This window comes from Mauremys mutica, chromosome 8, assembly GCF_020497125.1.
Source record: "Mauremys mutica isolate MM-2020 ecotype Southern chromosome 8, ASM2049712v1, whole genome shotgun sequence".
Lineage (NCBI taxonomy): Eukaryota > Metazoa > Chordata > Testudines > Geoemydidae > Mauremys > Mauremys mutica.
The window spans coordinates 102,199,546-102,215,281 of record NC_059079.1 but is presented as its reverse complement, the minus strand read 5'-3'; the positions used below and the strand labels follow the sequence as shown (position 1 = coordinate 102,215,281).

Genomic DNA, 15,736 nt, shown 5'->3' with positions numbered 1-15,736 from the left:
AAAAAGAAAGAGAAATAGACTTGAATGGGAATCAAATTATGAATAAAGAATCTTATTCTTTCTAGTCAAGACACTAGAGCAAAGACATGTGTGCTGATTATATATGCTGCTTTCTTATTTTGCTCTCACTTATATTTACAGGGACCTCCCGGACCAAAAGGGGAAAAGGTAAAGACTAAACTCACCAAAATGCATCTTTTAAAAGCCCTCTACACTGCATTAACAAATATTTATTGTTTCCTGGGCACTGGGATTATTTTAGTTAAAATACCTAATATGGTAGAGTCCTGTCTTCTAATTGTTTCATAGTGGAGCATGGAGCCATAAGGCTAAATTCTCCCTTTACCTTGGCAAAACCCATGGAAGGGAAAAAGTTACAGCAGGAAATGCTCTGAAGTGACAGGGTAGAAATAGTGTCACACTCTCTTCAGCGGGGGAACGAATTAGCAGATGCTAACTCTTCCAAGCATACAAGCATCCCCATACAAATTGAGACATCCACATGCCATCCTTTTCTCCAGCAGCACAGATAGCTTAGTGGTTGTGCTCTCCTTTTTCCATGTTATGCTCTATCTCCCCCACTGAGAGTTAGAAAAGCCATGGAAAGGTGGCTACTGCTACAAAACTATCTTAGACCAGGCACCATTTTTCCATGTAGGTTACAGGCAGTGGCTGTGGGAGCCTTAGAAATGGAAAATACCTGGAGTACCTGCTTATCTCTTGCCAATGCAGAATTGTTCCCTGTCACATTGTCTCAAGGCCTTGTCCGGCCTGGTTTTGAATGAGTTAAGCTATGGGCAGGGGCGGCTCCAGGCACCATTGCACCAAGCACGTGCCTGGGGCGGCCTGCCGGTTGCTGTGAGGGCAGCAGTCAGGCTGCCTTCGGCTGCATGCCTGCGGGAGGTCCGCTGGTCCTGCAGTTTCAACAGCAATTCAGCAGCGGGTACCCTGAAGGCGTGGGACCGGTGGAGCTCCTGCAGGCATGCCGCCGAATCCACGTTACCAGCGGACCTCCCACAGGCATGCCGCTGAAAGCTGCCTGTCTGCCATGCTTGGGGGGGCAAAATACATAGAGCCACCCCTGGCTATGGGGCTCTTGCCATTTCCCTGGGGGTACCATTCCACAGTCTACTGGCCTTGCACTCTGTCTTGCATGTCTGAGATTTGAACTCTAATTGCTGTACCTTGCTGTTTTGTGTGACATGTAGGGTGAACAAGGGGACGTCGGCCCAAGGGTAAGTACCAGTAGCACTCACTTATTTTTCTAAAACACAACCAAACCCCACTATGATAAAGGAAAGCAAATCTATGTGCAATATTTGTCAGTGCAAGGTATAATGCAGTGAAGATTTAGAAAACATTGTATTCTGCCATCAGTATTGATTCTTGGGCATCATTTTTCTTCCCCTGATAATTCTGGACTGGAGACATGAAAGCTTTAGTTAAGAACCTTCAGTCCTATGAGCCCAGGTCACTTTTGTATTGGTTTCCCATTACTAGATCTTCTTTTGTTTGAGAAAGGAGAACAAAGAAATACCGTCAGCTTCCATGTTTCACTTGAGACAACTATTGTTCTTTATTTGTAGTGTGGTCATACCTAGAGTCGTCAGTCAGGGATCAGGGCCCCCTCTGTGCTAGACATTGTACCCATACGTATAGTGAAAAAGACTCTATTCCCGCCCTACAGAGTTTACAATGTAAGTATTTGATGAGAGACAGCAAGTAGATACAACAGACACATGTAGGAGTGTGAGGTACCAGTGAGGTTATTGGTGCTGTTATCTCTCGGTGTCTCTTCCATTCTTGTGGATTAATTCCATGATCTATTCTCACTTGTAATTGCTCTGGGCTGCCTCTGATTGAGGATAAAGGTAACCAGCCCAAGTGAGGAGAGAGAAAAGTTTCTGCCATAACATATGGAAATTAATGACCTGTTGTGGGAATGACACAAACGCATATTGTTTCTAACCTGTGAAGTAAGTCATTTAAAATAGAACAACAGTGTAGGTTCCTTCAACAAATATATGGGATCAATCCTGTAGCTAGAATGGAGCATCTGGTTACAGGTATGGTAAATGAAGGCTCAACATGTCAAGAAATAAGACATGATGTGGTGTGGGTGCCATCAGACATGTGCTTTCCACAGTACTATGTTTTACTCAAGTGAGTAAAAGTTTAATTAGCCTGCAATGTATAGAGACAGGCTGAGCTGGAGTTCCTATGTCTGCTGGATGTGCCTGGGAATGCTCAACGTTGTTAAATTAGTGTGCACCTCTCTAAGCCTAGAGGCTGACACAGAGCGAGTAACCTAGGAGTTGGCTGTTGGAAGATGGCTCAGCTGCTGCTTTGATGTGTGGTTTCTTGGAATCATCTTTTTGTGTTTAAATGCAGGGTAAGCATTTTGCTAAGGAAACCTGTATAGGTCCTTCCTGATTATTAAATATACAACATTCTCCTTTGCACCGCTGTGTTCAGACTGAGACTCTCTTACATTCTGGTGGCTTTCCTTTGAGGCTGGAAGAGGTTGTTGTTAGTGGTTCTGTCACTTTAAGAAGATCCAGGACCCTAGGCTTCCTCCAGACTGTACATCTCTGGAGTCTCAGAATATCCCACGCCACTCTGACTGCACCACACAGTTAATATTATCATTTTAACAAAGAGTATTAATTACTGATGGCTAGGCAGCATGTGAGCTGGTCACAGTCTGCACATAGGGAGCAGAGAAACAAATTTCCAGCGATCATCAGATCACAATCAAAGATGCATAGGCCTTGGGAAAAAACCGCAACAAAATGAGGGCTGCCCAGCTGCCCAGCAGAATGTGGTAGGTGGGCCCTTGAGATCCAGACATGAACTTTGGTTAGCAGTTGCAAGGATCAGTGTGCTCAGCAGGAAGGGTAGAGTCTGTACCGACATCTCTCTGCTGTATCGGGAGTAGGCATCCAGAGGGAGTGGTGTCCATCTCCCAGAGGAACGAGCAGCAATCACAATGTAGGGACATGAAGGAGAGAAGAGTGGATAAAGTGAAGGGGTCTGAAAAGGGGGGGGAACTTTATACCACCCAAGTGGCTTTTCCATATTACCCAATTAAATGAACACTTGTGTGGTAATTACTCTGTTACTGCACAGCACTGTCTGTGGGAAGTGTATTGTGAGGATACGCCAGGGGTAGGCAACCTATGGCACGGGTGCCGAAGGCGGCACACAAGTTGATTTTCAGTGGCACTCACACTACCTGGGTCCTGGCCACCGGTCCAGGGGGCTCTGCATTTTAATTTAATTTTAAATGAAGCGTCTTAAACATTTTTAAAACCTTATTTACTTTACATACAACAGTAGTTTAGTTATATATTATAGACTTATAGAAAGAGACCTTCTAAAAATGTTAACGTGTATTACTGGCACGCGAAACCTTAAATTAGAGTGAATAAATGAAGACTTGGCACACCACTTCTGAAAGGTTGCAAACCCCTGGGATACGCTATCATTGTCTGTGTAGCACAACAGTTTCTAGGGAAATTGATGGTTGATCTGCAGAGTTCCCTGTTTCCTCACAAGCTTATTCTTGGGAACTTGCTGCAATTAACTATGTTCTGCAGGAGAAGTGTTTTGGGAGTGTGTCTGAGGGGGAGAACAGAGCCCCTGTTAAACTGAGCCAGCAGACTATTAGAATTAAATTTGAGTGCACCTTAAAAAGAGGGTTTAAAGCTCTGGTGGATCTTGTCACCGTGCAGTTGTGGATTGTGGAATTTTGTGATAGGGTCTTTCTGCATCTCTGGGGTGAAGAATGAAATTTTTTCTTTATTTACAAACAAAATTATTAGGGCTGTCAGTTAATCACCGTTAACTCACAATTAATCAGTTTAAATCGCACTGTTAAACAATAGGATACCAATTTAAATTTATTAAATATGTTGGATGTTTTTCTATATTTTCAAATATATTAAATTCTGTGTTGTAATTGAAATCAGTGTATATTATTTCTTATTACAAATATTTGCACTGAAAAAATGATAAAAGAAATAGTATTTTTCAATTCACCTCATGCAAGTACTGTAGTGCAGTCCCTTTGTCATGAAAGTGCATAATTGCACTCAAAACCAAAACAACGTAAAACTTCAGAGCCTACAGAATCCACTCAATCCTACTTCTTGTTCAGATAATCACTAAGACAAACAAATTTGTTTACATTTACAGGAGATACTGCTGCCGTCTTCTTATTAACAATGTCACCAGAAAGTGAGAACAGGCATTTGCATGGCACTTTTGTAGCTAACATTGCAAGGTATTTATGTGGTGGATATGCTAAACATTCGTATGCCCCTTAATGCTTCAGCACCATTCCAGAGGACATGCTTCCATGCTGATGACACTCATTAAAATAAATAATGTGTTAATTCAATTTGTGACTGAACTCCTTGGGGGAGAATTATATGTCTCCTGCTCTGTTTTATCTGCATTCTGCCAAATATTTCATGTTATAGAGTCTGGGGTGATGACCCAACACATGTTCATTTTAAGAACACTTTCACTGCAGATTTCACAAAACACAAATAAGGTACCAATGTGAGATTTTAAAGATAGCTACAGCACTCAACCCAAGGCTTAAGAATCTGAAATGCCTTCCAAAAACTGAGAGGGACAAGGTGTGGCGCATGTTTTCAGATGTCTTAAAAGAGCAACACTCCAATTGAGAAACTACAGACCCAAACCACCAAAAAAGAAAATGAACCTTCTGCTGGTGGCATCTGACTCAGATAATGAAAATGAACATGTGTCGGTCCGCATTGCTTGGATTCTTATCGAGCAGAACCCTTCATCAGCATGGATGCATTTCCCCTGGAATGGTGGTTGAAGCATGAAGGGGCATATGAATCTTTAGCACATCTGGCACGTAAATTTCTTGCAACACTGGCTACAATAGTGCCATGAGAACACCTGTTCTCACTTTCAGGTGACATTGTAAACAGGAAGCATGCAACATTATCTCCTGCAAATGTAAACAAACTTGTTTGTCTGAGCTATTGGATGAACGAGAAGTAGGACTGAGTGGACTTGCAGACTTGTTTTATTTTTGAATGCAGGTTTTTTGTACACAATTCTACATTGGTAAATTCAACTTTCATGATAAAGAGATTGCACTACAGTACTTGTATTAAGTGAATTGAAAAAACTATTTATTTTGTTTTTTTACAGTACAAATACTTATAATCAAAAATAAATATAAAGTGAGCATTGTACAGTCTTGTCTTAAAGGCTGCAAGTGATGGAGAATCCTCCACAAGCCTGGGTAACTTGTTCCGGTGGTTAGTCACCTGCAGTGTTAAAACATGCACCTTCTGGCTAGTCTGAATTTGTCTAGCTTCATCTTCCAATCATTGGATCTCATTATGCTTTTTTCTGCTAGATTAAAAAAGTGCCAAACAAACAAGGAGATCCTGTCTGACAAGAGAAAAACACAAAGGAGTCTAGTGATTGACGAGGTTTGACTCTCCAATGAGCTGCTCTGCTTTTTTCTGGAGTGTTGTGGTGGTGGATTAAATACAAAACCTCCTGAGTGGTTGTGCAGCAGTTGTCTTATATAACTAAAAATAGGCTGAAAACAATTCACAGATGTTGTCAATTACATGTAAAAACAATGTGCATTCAGAAGTGTCCATGGTATGAAATATGTTTGTGCCCCAATTTCTCAATGTGTTGTGTCCCTGGGGAATCCCTGGCTCTGGGGCCTCGGCAGCACAGTTAAGCAATCAGATTCTGGTGCTAAAAGTTTGTGGTTCACAAATAAATCAGATGTGTCTGGGTTTCTAAGGCACTTACTCACTGCTCAGGATCTCTGTTCCTGTCCCTAAAGCTTACTGTCCTTTGATACCATCTGGCCTAGAGTAGTTCTGTTTCCATAACTTAGTCTGTATTGTATCAGAGGGGTAGCCGTGTTAGTCTGGATCTGTAAAAAGCGACAGAGAGTCCTGTGGCACCTTATAGACTAACAGATTTATTGGAGCATAAGCTTTTGTGGGTGAATACCAACTTCGTTAGACGCATGTTGTGGAAATTTCCAGAGGCAGGTAATTTCCACGACATGCATCCAACGAAGTGGGTATTCGCCCACGAAAGCTCATGCTCCAATACATCTGTTAGTCTATAAGGTGCCACAGGACTCTGTTGCTTTTTAGTCTATTATCTCTACTGTCTCAGTGGTAGCTTTGTTTCCTAGCTGATAGAGGAAGCTGTGTCACAGCTCTGTGTGATGATAATCAAAAAGAATCAGATAGAATAAATAATTGGTAATAATAATCAAAAAGGATAAATAACTGGTAATGTATCCAATAAGAGCCTGATCTGTAAAATAGCATGGCTGGGAAAAGGGCCTATTTAATGTAAAGCTTAATACAAAAATAGTATCACTATGTTGAGTATGGAAAGACTAGAAAAAATAAATACTCATGAATATTCTCGAGAAAACAAACAATGAAAATGAGATCAATGCAGATAAAAATTAACTACTAAAATTCATTGCTATGCACTCTATTTCTGTTCTTGGGTGTAATAAACTTTATTAGGGCTTAATTTTCTATAACTGGCACCTATGTAAAATGTGTGCCCAAAACAGATAATTGCATAAATGGATGTAACTCTTGCTCATGTAGTTACCTTATACAGGTGGTATTATGTGCTAATTTTTGAGAACTGAGTGGCCAATTCTGCAAACACTTATATGTGCGAGTAACTAGCCTTAGTAGTGCTACTCGTATGTATAAGTCTTTTCAGGATCAGTAACTTTAGCTGTGAACTTTTCTTTAATTTATTTACTGAGAGAGATGAACCGTAGATATTCATCTCATGTTGGACCCCATGAACTGGCCTCAGCTGGATGTTACCATAGGGAATTTATTACCCACCACTTAAATATGCAGTTCTATTTCCCAGAGGTGTGGTTATTCTCTCTACTCAAGCCCCCATTTTATCCACTCTAGATTTATAAATTGTCCCACATCATATGATCTCATTTTCTCTGACAATACACATGCGTAGACAAGTGGCTTACACTCAAGTGAGTGATGGACTTGGGAATGTTTGGGCCAGTAGAAGTATGTTGTGTGTGGCCAGAGAGATGTGCTTTGTTCTTGGGAAGGAGAAAACATTATGCTTTTTGTGTGTGCATTACTGACTGGCCCAAGTAATAGACTTCCTAGCAGCTGGGCAAAAGTTACTATGGTGGGAGTCATTGAAGGACGTCAGGTTAAGGGAAAGTTAAAGGAAAAGTTGTAAGCTTTGCCAAAAATTACTAAGCCGCTTCCCTGTCAGGAGGTAACAGCCTGGTTGATGATAGCTTAATTGATATCATATTGGCTTAGCAGTTTAGGAGACAGGAGTTATCATCTGGACATGTCATGAAGGTGTCAAGAACTGTGCAACTCCGTCTCATACGCACTCAGCTGCCAATAACCAAGCACTTCCACCTTCAGTTAAGTGTTCAGCACTTGTCCGCAGCATTGTCAGTGCTCCTTGACGAAAGATGTTATTGATAATGTGTGTTATATCCCTCTGGTGCCTTGGGAACTTATAGAAACAGACACTGGAAAGCAACAGGCTGCATGGTTAAGCTGACAAAAATGTTCCCACAGTCTGTAGTTGAGACGGAAGTTGGAATAGTATTCCTTGCTCTTCTCTCAAGAAAGGAAAACTAGGTGATCTGCACTCGCCAAACTCAAATTGCCAATAGAAAGTTAGAACACACATCTGTCATATGTAACTACATTCAGCTCACGATATTTTGACTTAAAGTTTCATGCACTTGAATCTAAAAAAAAGAGCACTCTTAAGAAATGAAATGTTTGCAGTATTATTTTAGCTGTGTTTGGCCCAGGATATCAGAGAGAAGGTGGGTGAGGTAATATCTTTTATTGGACCAACTTCTGTGGAGATCAAAACTTGGCTCTTTCACCAACAGTAGTTAGTCCAATAAAAGATATTACCTCACCCACCTTGTCTCTTCAGAAATTAAATGTCTTTTGCACTTCTCTATAGATAGATACATATGCCAGCTTAAAAAAAGCAGCAATGAATGGTGACATTTGCTTGATTAGATTGTTTTTCATCCAGTACATTTGTGAGATTTATTAGCGAGTTGGGGGCAGATGAATGAATTAATATTCATTATATCTACTGAGGAAATATATTTGCTAACTTGAGATCGGGGGGTATCTTCCAGTGGGCTATATCTTCCATTGTGTCTTGTTGGAATAATGTATTTATTGCATAGTGAAACTCTGACATGTGGGAACCTTCTGCACCCTGCCAGCTCTGAATTCCCTCCTCTGCATTAAGCTAATGAAAAGACTTTGCTCTCATGTGTGTGTTTGCTACTTACAAAGCCTCCAATTGAATCAATGACCTTAAACTCTCACTATTTCTCTTTCTTGGTTATTTCCTCCAGTGTCATTTCTTTATTCCTTGGTGAAGTTACTTTATTAGATAATATTAACTGAACCTTTTAAAAATCACTCCCATGCTGTAACCTTTGTCTTGACTTCTTGATCTTTCACGCTCCACGTCTCACTCACCTGGCTAGATGGTTTTTCCTCGCCTCAATCATGGATTTCTCTCTAATGACCAGCATGTCTTTAGCCGACGAATCCTTAAGGTAGATGTGTTGAATCTACGTCTTCTGGCTTGCTGTGCTTCTTTCTGAATTATGTTTCCTTATTAGCTAATAGCACCTTATTGCCATTGTAAGTCATAAATATGATGAGCCAAATCCTGAGTCCTGCTCAGTTTTTAACTCAACCAAAAATCCGTGTGAACGTAGTGGGAGTTCTGCCTAGGAGTGAAAACTCAGACCTTGAGGGTCTGGCTCTTTGTGAGAGTCACGGGGGGAGGAGGGGATAAGGATAGTTCTATATGCTATACTTGTACCATACGAATAGTAGTAATCACACAATGAAGTAGATCAGTCCAAATCCGCAAGTCCTAACTTGAATTTTTACTTAGGCAAAATTCAATGGGAGATTTCCTGGCTGAGACAAAATTGGGTAGAGTCTTCAGGATTTGCAGTGGAATTTTCAAGTCTCTGAGTGATTTAGGAGAATGAATCACATTGAATGGCAATAGGATGTGTGCTCCCATTTCATATAGGCACTTCTGAAAATCCCACCCTGGTCGCTGATTTGTGGGTGGACTATATTAAACACAATTGTGTTCCTATGTTGTTCAGATTGGTATCCTGTCCAGATGCTGTTAAGAGTTATGAGCCAGCCTTTTCATCAGGATTTTTACAGTTAACTCCACATGTCAGAACAATCAGCTTGCATCCTAAAGGCTGGGCTATTGGAGTTCACCAGTAGCTGCTAATCTGAGTAGTGAAATTCATTCTGAGATCAGGAGTGCGCCACCTTCTGACCAAGCTTTTCTGGCTGTTTAACTGAAACAAGTGTACAGTACTAAATTCTTCAGTGTTAAAATTGCAAGTAGAGACGTAGACTCATCTTTTCTTTATCTACTGGCAAAGTATGGTGCAAGTGGAGCATTTTAATGTCATTACACTTCAGTTGTACTAGAACAGTGTTTCTCAACCTGTGGCCGCTTGTGGCCCAATCAGCACAGAGCTGCAGCCCATGTGACATCCTCAGGGCCATACAGGTAGTATTGGATGCGGCCCACAGTGGTAAATAAGTTGAGAACCACTGTACTAGAGGGATGTCATTAAATATGTTTTGAGTCCTTTATTATCTACTAAATGGTGCAAGTACAACCGTGCTTGAAGTAGGCATGATATCAAGTATGTGATTTAATATTCAGCTATTAATGTTTAACTAGTGTTTTCTATGCTCATATTTGCTATGAGGCCAAGTCCTGCACAACTTACTCAGACAAAACTCCTGCTGGAAGGTGTGGGTCAAAACCCGGAATAAGGGATCAGTAAAAATTGAAAAAAAGACCTTAATGGCCCATTGGGGGTTTTGTCTGAATAGGGACTACATGATTGGGACATTCAGTGTTAAAATCCACCGGGATAGTCTTTGGAAAAATATGGGTCAGGTCAAAGGGAGGTGCTGAGTACTCAGCACTTCTGAAAATCAGGTTATTCAGGTGCCTAACTATGGAGCCTAAATTAGACACCCAGTTTTGAAAATCTTGGCCATGATCCCAATTATTTAACTTAGTTGGTCAGCCACAGAGCTAAAAGGTACCCTGCATGCCAATAAATCTCTACGGGGCAAACTTCTCTGGGATATGTGCATAAGCCTTCAGCTTTGTGCATATAGCAGAAATGAGAACTGCTTGGCAGATCTGAACAGAGAATTTTGACCTACAGCTGTAGCCTTCTAATTAAACACACCCCTGCATGCCACGGTGCTCTTGCGGACTTCAGAGGAATCTGAGTCTTTTCACAGGTTCTCTCAGCTGTCTCTTATTTAACCAAACAAAACCTTTCAGTAGCCTACAGTAAATTCACCCAAACCATGCAGTGTCCCCATGCAGTATTTGGGACCATTCTTCCAGGATGCTGTAATCCTTTACTATAAGGCTGTATCCACCTTCAAAAAATCATCCAGTCAAATTTGCTTTATTGTCGCCATGCATTAAAGCTAAGGTGAGATGTGATCCATGATCCACGTGGAAGAGCTCCCTTCACCCACATGTGCGCACACGCATCATAACTGGCTGTCTTCAGATCTTAACCATCACTATGGGACAAGCCATTCAAACAATTTTGGTGGTTCTATCAGAAAGACCTGTCCCCCTGGCATGCCCCCTGCTGGTTTCTCTCCTACTCAATTTAGTTAGTTTGCTGTTAGCACTTGTGTTGGGTTTTTTTCACATCACAATGTTTGTCTGAACTTCCTACAGGGTGATCAAGGTCAAGATGGAGCTGCTGGCCAACCAGGTCCCCCAGGACCACCGGGTGCAAGGGGTCCCCCTGGAGATACAGGAAAAGATGGCCCCAGGGGACCACAAGGCCTCCCTGTAAGGAATGATAAATACCGAGTATTCACATTGTAAAACAGAATGGGTGCTCTCTAAGAATGCCCACAGTGTACTTCATCTGGGAGCCACCTGGCACACGGCTATGCCTGTCTGGGCCATGTGGCGGTACTAGTAGGGGAAGGGAATATTAGGAGCCTTTCCCCGCCCTATGATGCTGCATCAGGATAGGATTCTCACCTAGCACTTGAGATCATTAGGAAAGGGAGCTATGACATAGACAAATAAACTGTGGCTGCCAGGAGGCCAGGTCTGGCAGCTGGGGTGTCTGACTAGGCCCCAGGGTCTCCAGCACTTGCTAGCAGGGGATGTGTATTTCTCTTTAAAGAGAGCAAAAGTGTGTACCCTACCCTGCAGCATGGCTGCCTGCCCACAGAGCCAATCCTGCATGGTGCCAGCACACTGGCTCTGGTTATTAGCAGTGCTCACCACTGCTAGGCTTTTAGCAGAGGGCAGGATTTAGCCCACAAAGTTTGAGTTTCTCTTTCCCTATCACAACTGGAGGAGAATAGTCACCATAGGTGACCTCAGAGCTGCTTCTAATGATTCCTCTGGATGCAACCTGACAAATGTCTTTAATTCTCTATAACTGTCTGGTCATTAGAGAAATGGTAGCTTCACAATAATTAATAAATAAATAAATTATCCCGGAAAAGTTGTGGGCTAAAGATGGGAGGTGAGAGGAGAGGGAGGTTGTGTAGTATTCTGAGCAGAAAATCAGAAGTCAGAATATCTTTTAGAAATTATGAAAAAGCAAAGTTTATTTCCTCCCTGATGCGTAACCTTCACCCATCCCATTGAAAAATCTCCAACTCACTGGTAATTCATTTTTAAAAAAATCAGAATGTAAAATCAATGAACCTCTCAGTAATTATTTTTTAACTTTTTGGAGGATGAAGGGTTTTGGTGCAAATATCTGTAATCAACTTCACTGACTTGATTAACTTCTTTCCCCAGGGCTTAAAAGGAGAGCCGGGAGAAGCTGGAGTGATGGTTAGTAATATTCTTCCTTCCGTGTTAGTGTCAGCACTAATGGATTAATTATGCTTCACTGGTGTGGACTGTTTGCCTAGCTCAGAAGTGCATGTAGTTTTTGGCTTGGGTGTCCTATTTACTCCCCTCTATAACCACATAGAGCAAATTATTTTGTTTGTGCCGTTGCTTGCTAATTAAAAAGTACAGCGCTATTATGCTAAGCTACACACAATCAGAGATGGACAATTGTTGAGCTTAGAAAGTTGTACAGGAAATTGAAGCAATCAGATACTGCCTTGATACTTCAGCCCTCTCAGATGCACCATAAGACCCTGCATCACCATAAAGAAAAGAGGTGAGTCTCTCTTCTTATAGCTCTTCCATAAAGTTCCTTTGCCCCCCTTTTCCCCACCCCTGCCTCCTCTGTGATGTCTCACACTTCCAAAATTTGGATTCTAATTAGTCAAGGAAGCCTTTTGTGAATTTTGGGGTAGTTTTTATTTCCGCTGAGATTTTTTTTAATTGGTGAAAACGTTATTGATGCTACTTACTAGCATCATTGCAGCTACGATGCCAAGATGAGTTTCACAAGGATCGAATTGTGAAAATTGGGAACAGAATCTGGCTGACAGATGATGATTAATTGGTGCCACCCACTTCCCCTAGGACAAAGTTTATATTTTTCAGGGGAGGGTTAATTCTTAAGGGACACTGTTGGTAAATGTGGATTATTTTCACTTGTTTTCCTACACCTTCCTCAAACCAAGAAAAGAAGGTTGAGAGAACAAAAAGTTCTGAGCATTGAACCATGTGGAAGGCCATGAAGTATTACACCTTTGCAGCATTAAAAAAATATTAGGTTTTGGTTTTTTGTTTTTTATTTTACACCTGTGGATTACCTACTTTGTCATATGCAACAACAAGCAAGATCACTAAGCAAGATCACTGGAGCATCTGAAAGTTGAGCAAAGAACCATAGAAAAAAATTATGCTGGGTATTCCGAGTAGAAGCAGGAGAAAAAGCAGAGAAATCACAGTGAAGACTGTGAAGAATTTATTGTCAACAGACAAAGAAGATATGGAAGAGAGAGAGGGCCCCCTGGAGATACAGGAAAAGATGGCCCCAGGGGACCATCCTAGAGGGTGCTGCAAGATCTTTGCCGAATCTACTTGGATATGTTTGGTTTAGAATAGGTATCATCACAGTGGAGTGGGTAAGGTCGTGTGCAACTACAAAATGGGGAAACACTAGCTAGGTGGTAGTACTGTGGGAAAGGATCTGGGGGGTTTTAGTGAATCACAAATTGAGTCAACAATGGAATGCAGTTGTGAAAAAGGCTCATATTCTGGGATGTGTTAACAGGAGTGTTGTATGTAAGACATGGGAAGTAATTGTCCTGCTCTACTTGGCACTGGTGAGGCCTCAGCTGGAGCACTGTGTCCAATTCTAGGCACCACACTTTGGGAAAGATATGGACAAATTGGAGATAGTCGAGAGGAGAGCAACAAAATTGATAGAAGGTTTTAAAAAACCTGAAGAATTTATTTTTTTAAACTGGGCATGTTTTGTCTTGAGGAAAGAAGACTATGGGGGAACCTGATAACACTTCAGATACGTTAAGGGCTGTTATAAAGAGGATGGGGATCAATTGTTCTCCATGTCCGCTGAAGGTAGGACAAGAAATAACTGGCTTAATCTGTAGCAAAGGAGATTTAGTCTAGATATTCAGAAAAGCTTTCTAACTATAAGAGTAATTTAACTCTGGAATAGGCTTCCAAGGGACGTTGTGGAATCCTCATTGTCAGGGGCGGCTCCAGGCCCCAGCACGCCAAGCGCGTGCTTGGGGCAGCATGCCGTGGGGGGCGCTCTGCCGGTTGCCGGGAGGGCGGCAGGCGACTCCGGTGGACCTCACGCAGGCGTGCCTGCGGCGGGTCCGCTGGTCCGGTGCCTGCGGGAGGTCCACCAAAGCCGCAGGACCAGCGGACCCTCCACAGGCATGCCTGCGGGAGGTCCACCGGAGCTGCCTGCCGCCCTCCCGGCGACCGGCAGAGCGCCCCCCTGCGGCATGCCGCCCTGCTTGGGGCGGCGAAATGTCTAGAGCCGCCCTTGCTCATTGTGGGTGTTTTTAAGAACAGGTTAGAGAAACACCTGTCAAGGATGATCTAGGTTTACTTGGTCCTGCCTCAGAGCATGGGGCTGGACTAGATGACCTCTTGAGGTCCCTTCCAGCCTGACATTTGCATGATTCTGTGGTGACCTTCCACCTGTTACAATGACTCAAACAGCTCTAAATTCATCTTCTCAAGCCATGGCATGAAGGGACTTCCTTCCCAGCTAGGCACAGTTGTTCTAACACTCTTTGGACCGTTTTCCCCTTCCTCCCATAGGATAGCCTCTTGGAAACCTGTCCGTTAAGATCCTGAAACCCACTCTAAATAACTAGTGTTGCTGACTCACAATATGAAAATAGATCATGGGAGTTGTGCCTGTTTATGTCAGGGATGAATTCGCCCCAGCGCCTGGAAGCTAGTCTACATTATCTCATAAACAGCTATATTTACAAACTACTCTAATGCTGCTTTACTAACCAATCACCTGCTTCCCCACCACCAGATTTTTGGAAAGCATTGATGTTGTGGACATCCTCCGTTGACCATATTTTTGAGCCCCACTATGGAATATAAAATAGCCCACATAACCAAGCTCTACAAGTCCACCTGTAACATTTCAATTATTTGTTCTATGCGAAGGTCTACCATGGAGTTATGCTACTGAGTCAGGTTCCAAAACAATGTATGGGACATTTTTCATACATAAAATATAAATCTTTAGAGAGCATTTTCTTTATTATTTGTGGGGTAAAGTGCATTGATACTGAAAATGTTTGTAATAATGTTCATACATAATGAAAACAGACATAGGCATTCTTGCCATTTTCTACAGAGCTGTAAACATTTATAGCTATATATTTTTAAATCCTGTTATGCTTTTATTTCCAAATAAATATACTGATAAATTTTACTTTTAACAGGGTGTAAGGGGACCTTCGGGACTAAAGGTAGGTGGTAAATAGTTTATTATACATCTAATTTTAACAAGGCAAGAATCTTCAAAATGCATCTATGTGCCTGGGCAGGGTTGCACACATTTTTTCAGTTTGATGTAATCTCCTCTTCATCAATTGCATCTAAGAATTCCAGGGAATCAAATTGGCCATTACCTGGCAACTGAAAAGTTAATTTTTTATTGCATCTTCTGGACAGAAAATATGCTAATTGTTAAGAGAAGTAAAACAATGAAATTCAGAATGAGGAGGGGGGGGAATTTGCTTTTTTAATTTTAGCGTACTGTAGGCACACTGGATTTTTTGGCATTTCAGGAGAAGATAATGAACATCAATAGCAGAACAAAATTTCCACTTCAACTGATAATTTAAAAAATGAATATAACTCATTACTGTATTTCATGGTATCTCACTCTTATTTCCCTTCCTTTGTTTTTTGTTTTTGAAGGGTGAGCCTGGTTTTCCAGGGAGAAAGGTAAGATAGTGATTCTTCTTTCTTAAAAAAAAAAAAAAAAAAAGGTTCATCACCACACAAAATGCTTCATGAACCATTTGCAGAAACAAGGTTGACCAAGGCCCTAGTCATGGTTGGTTGCAGTGATTCACACTTTATATTCTTCAGGATTATGATGGCCAGCCCAGAAGCAGTAATTACGTTAGCCCCGTCGACAAAGAATAGGGTTACCATATTTGAACATTCAAAAAAG

The 15,736-nt window shown here is 41.7% G+C and overlaps 1 protein-coding gene across 2 annotated transcripts in view; it reads left to right on the top strand.

Annotated features, from left to right (window-relative positions):
* Positions 1-15,736, top strand: part of COL23A1 (collagen type XXIII alpha 1 chain) — a 333,055-nt gene that overhangs the window by 286,900 nt on the left and 30,419 nt on the right. For both annotated transcript variants that reach the window (XM_045027550.1, XM_045027549.1), the window contains exons 7-12: positions 142-168; positions 1,209-1,235; positions 10,855-10,971; positions 11,947-11,982; positions 14,997-15,023; positions 15,478-15,504. In XM_045027550.1, coding sequence (XP_044883485.1) covers positions 142-168; positions 1,209-1,235; positions 10,855-10,971; positions 11,947-11,982; positions 14,997-15,023; positions 15,478-15,504 — 261 coding nt within the window. The remainder of the gene's footprint in view (positions 1-141; positions 169-1,208; positions 1,236-10,854; positions 10,972-11,946; positions 11,983-14,996; positions 15,024-15,477; positions 15,505-15,736) is intronic.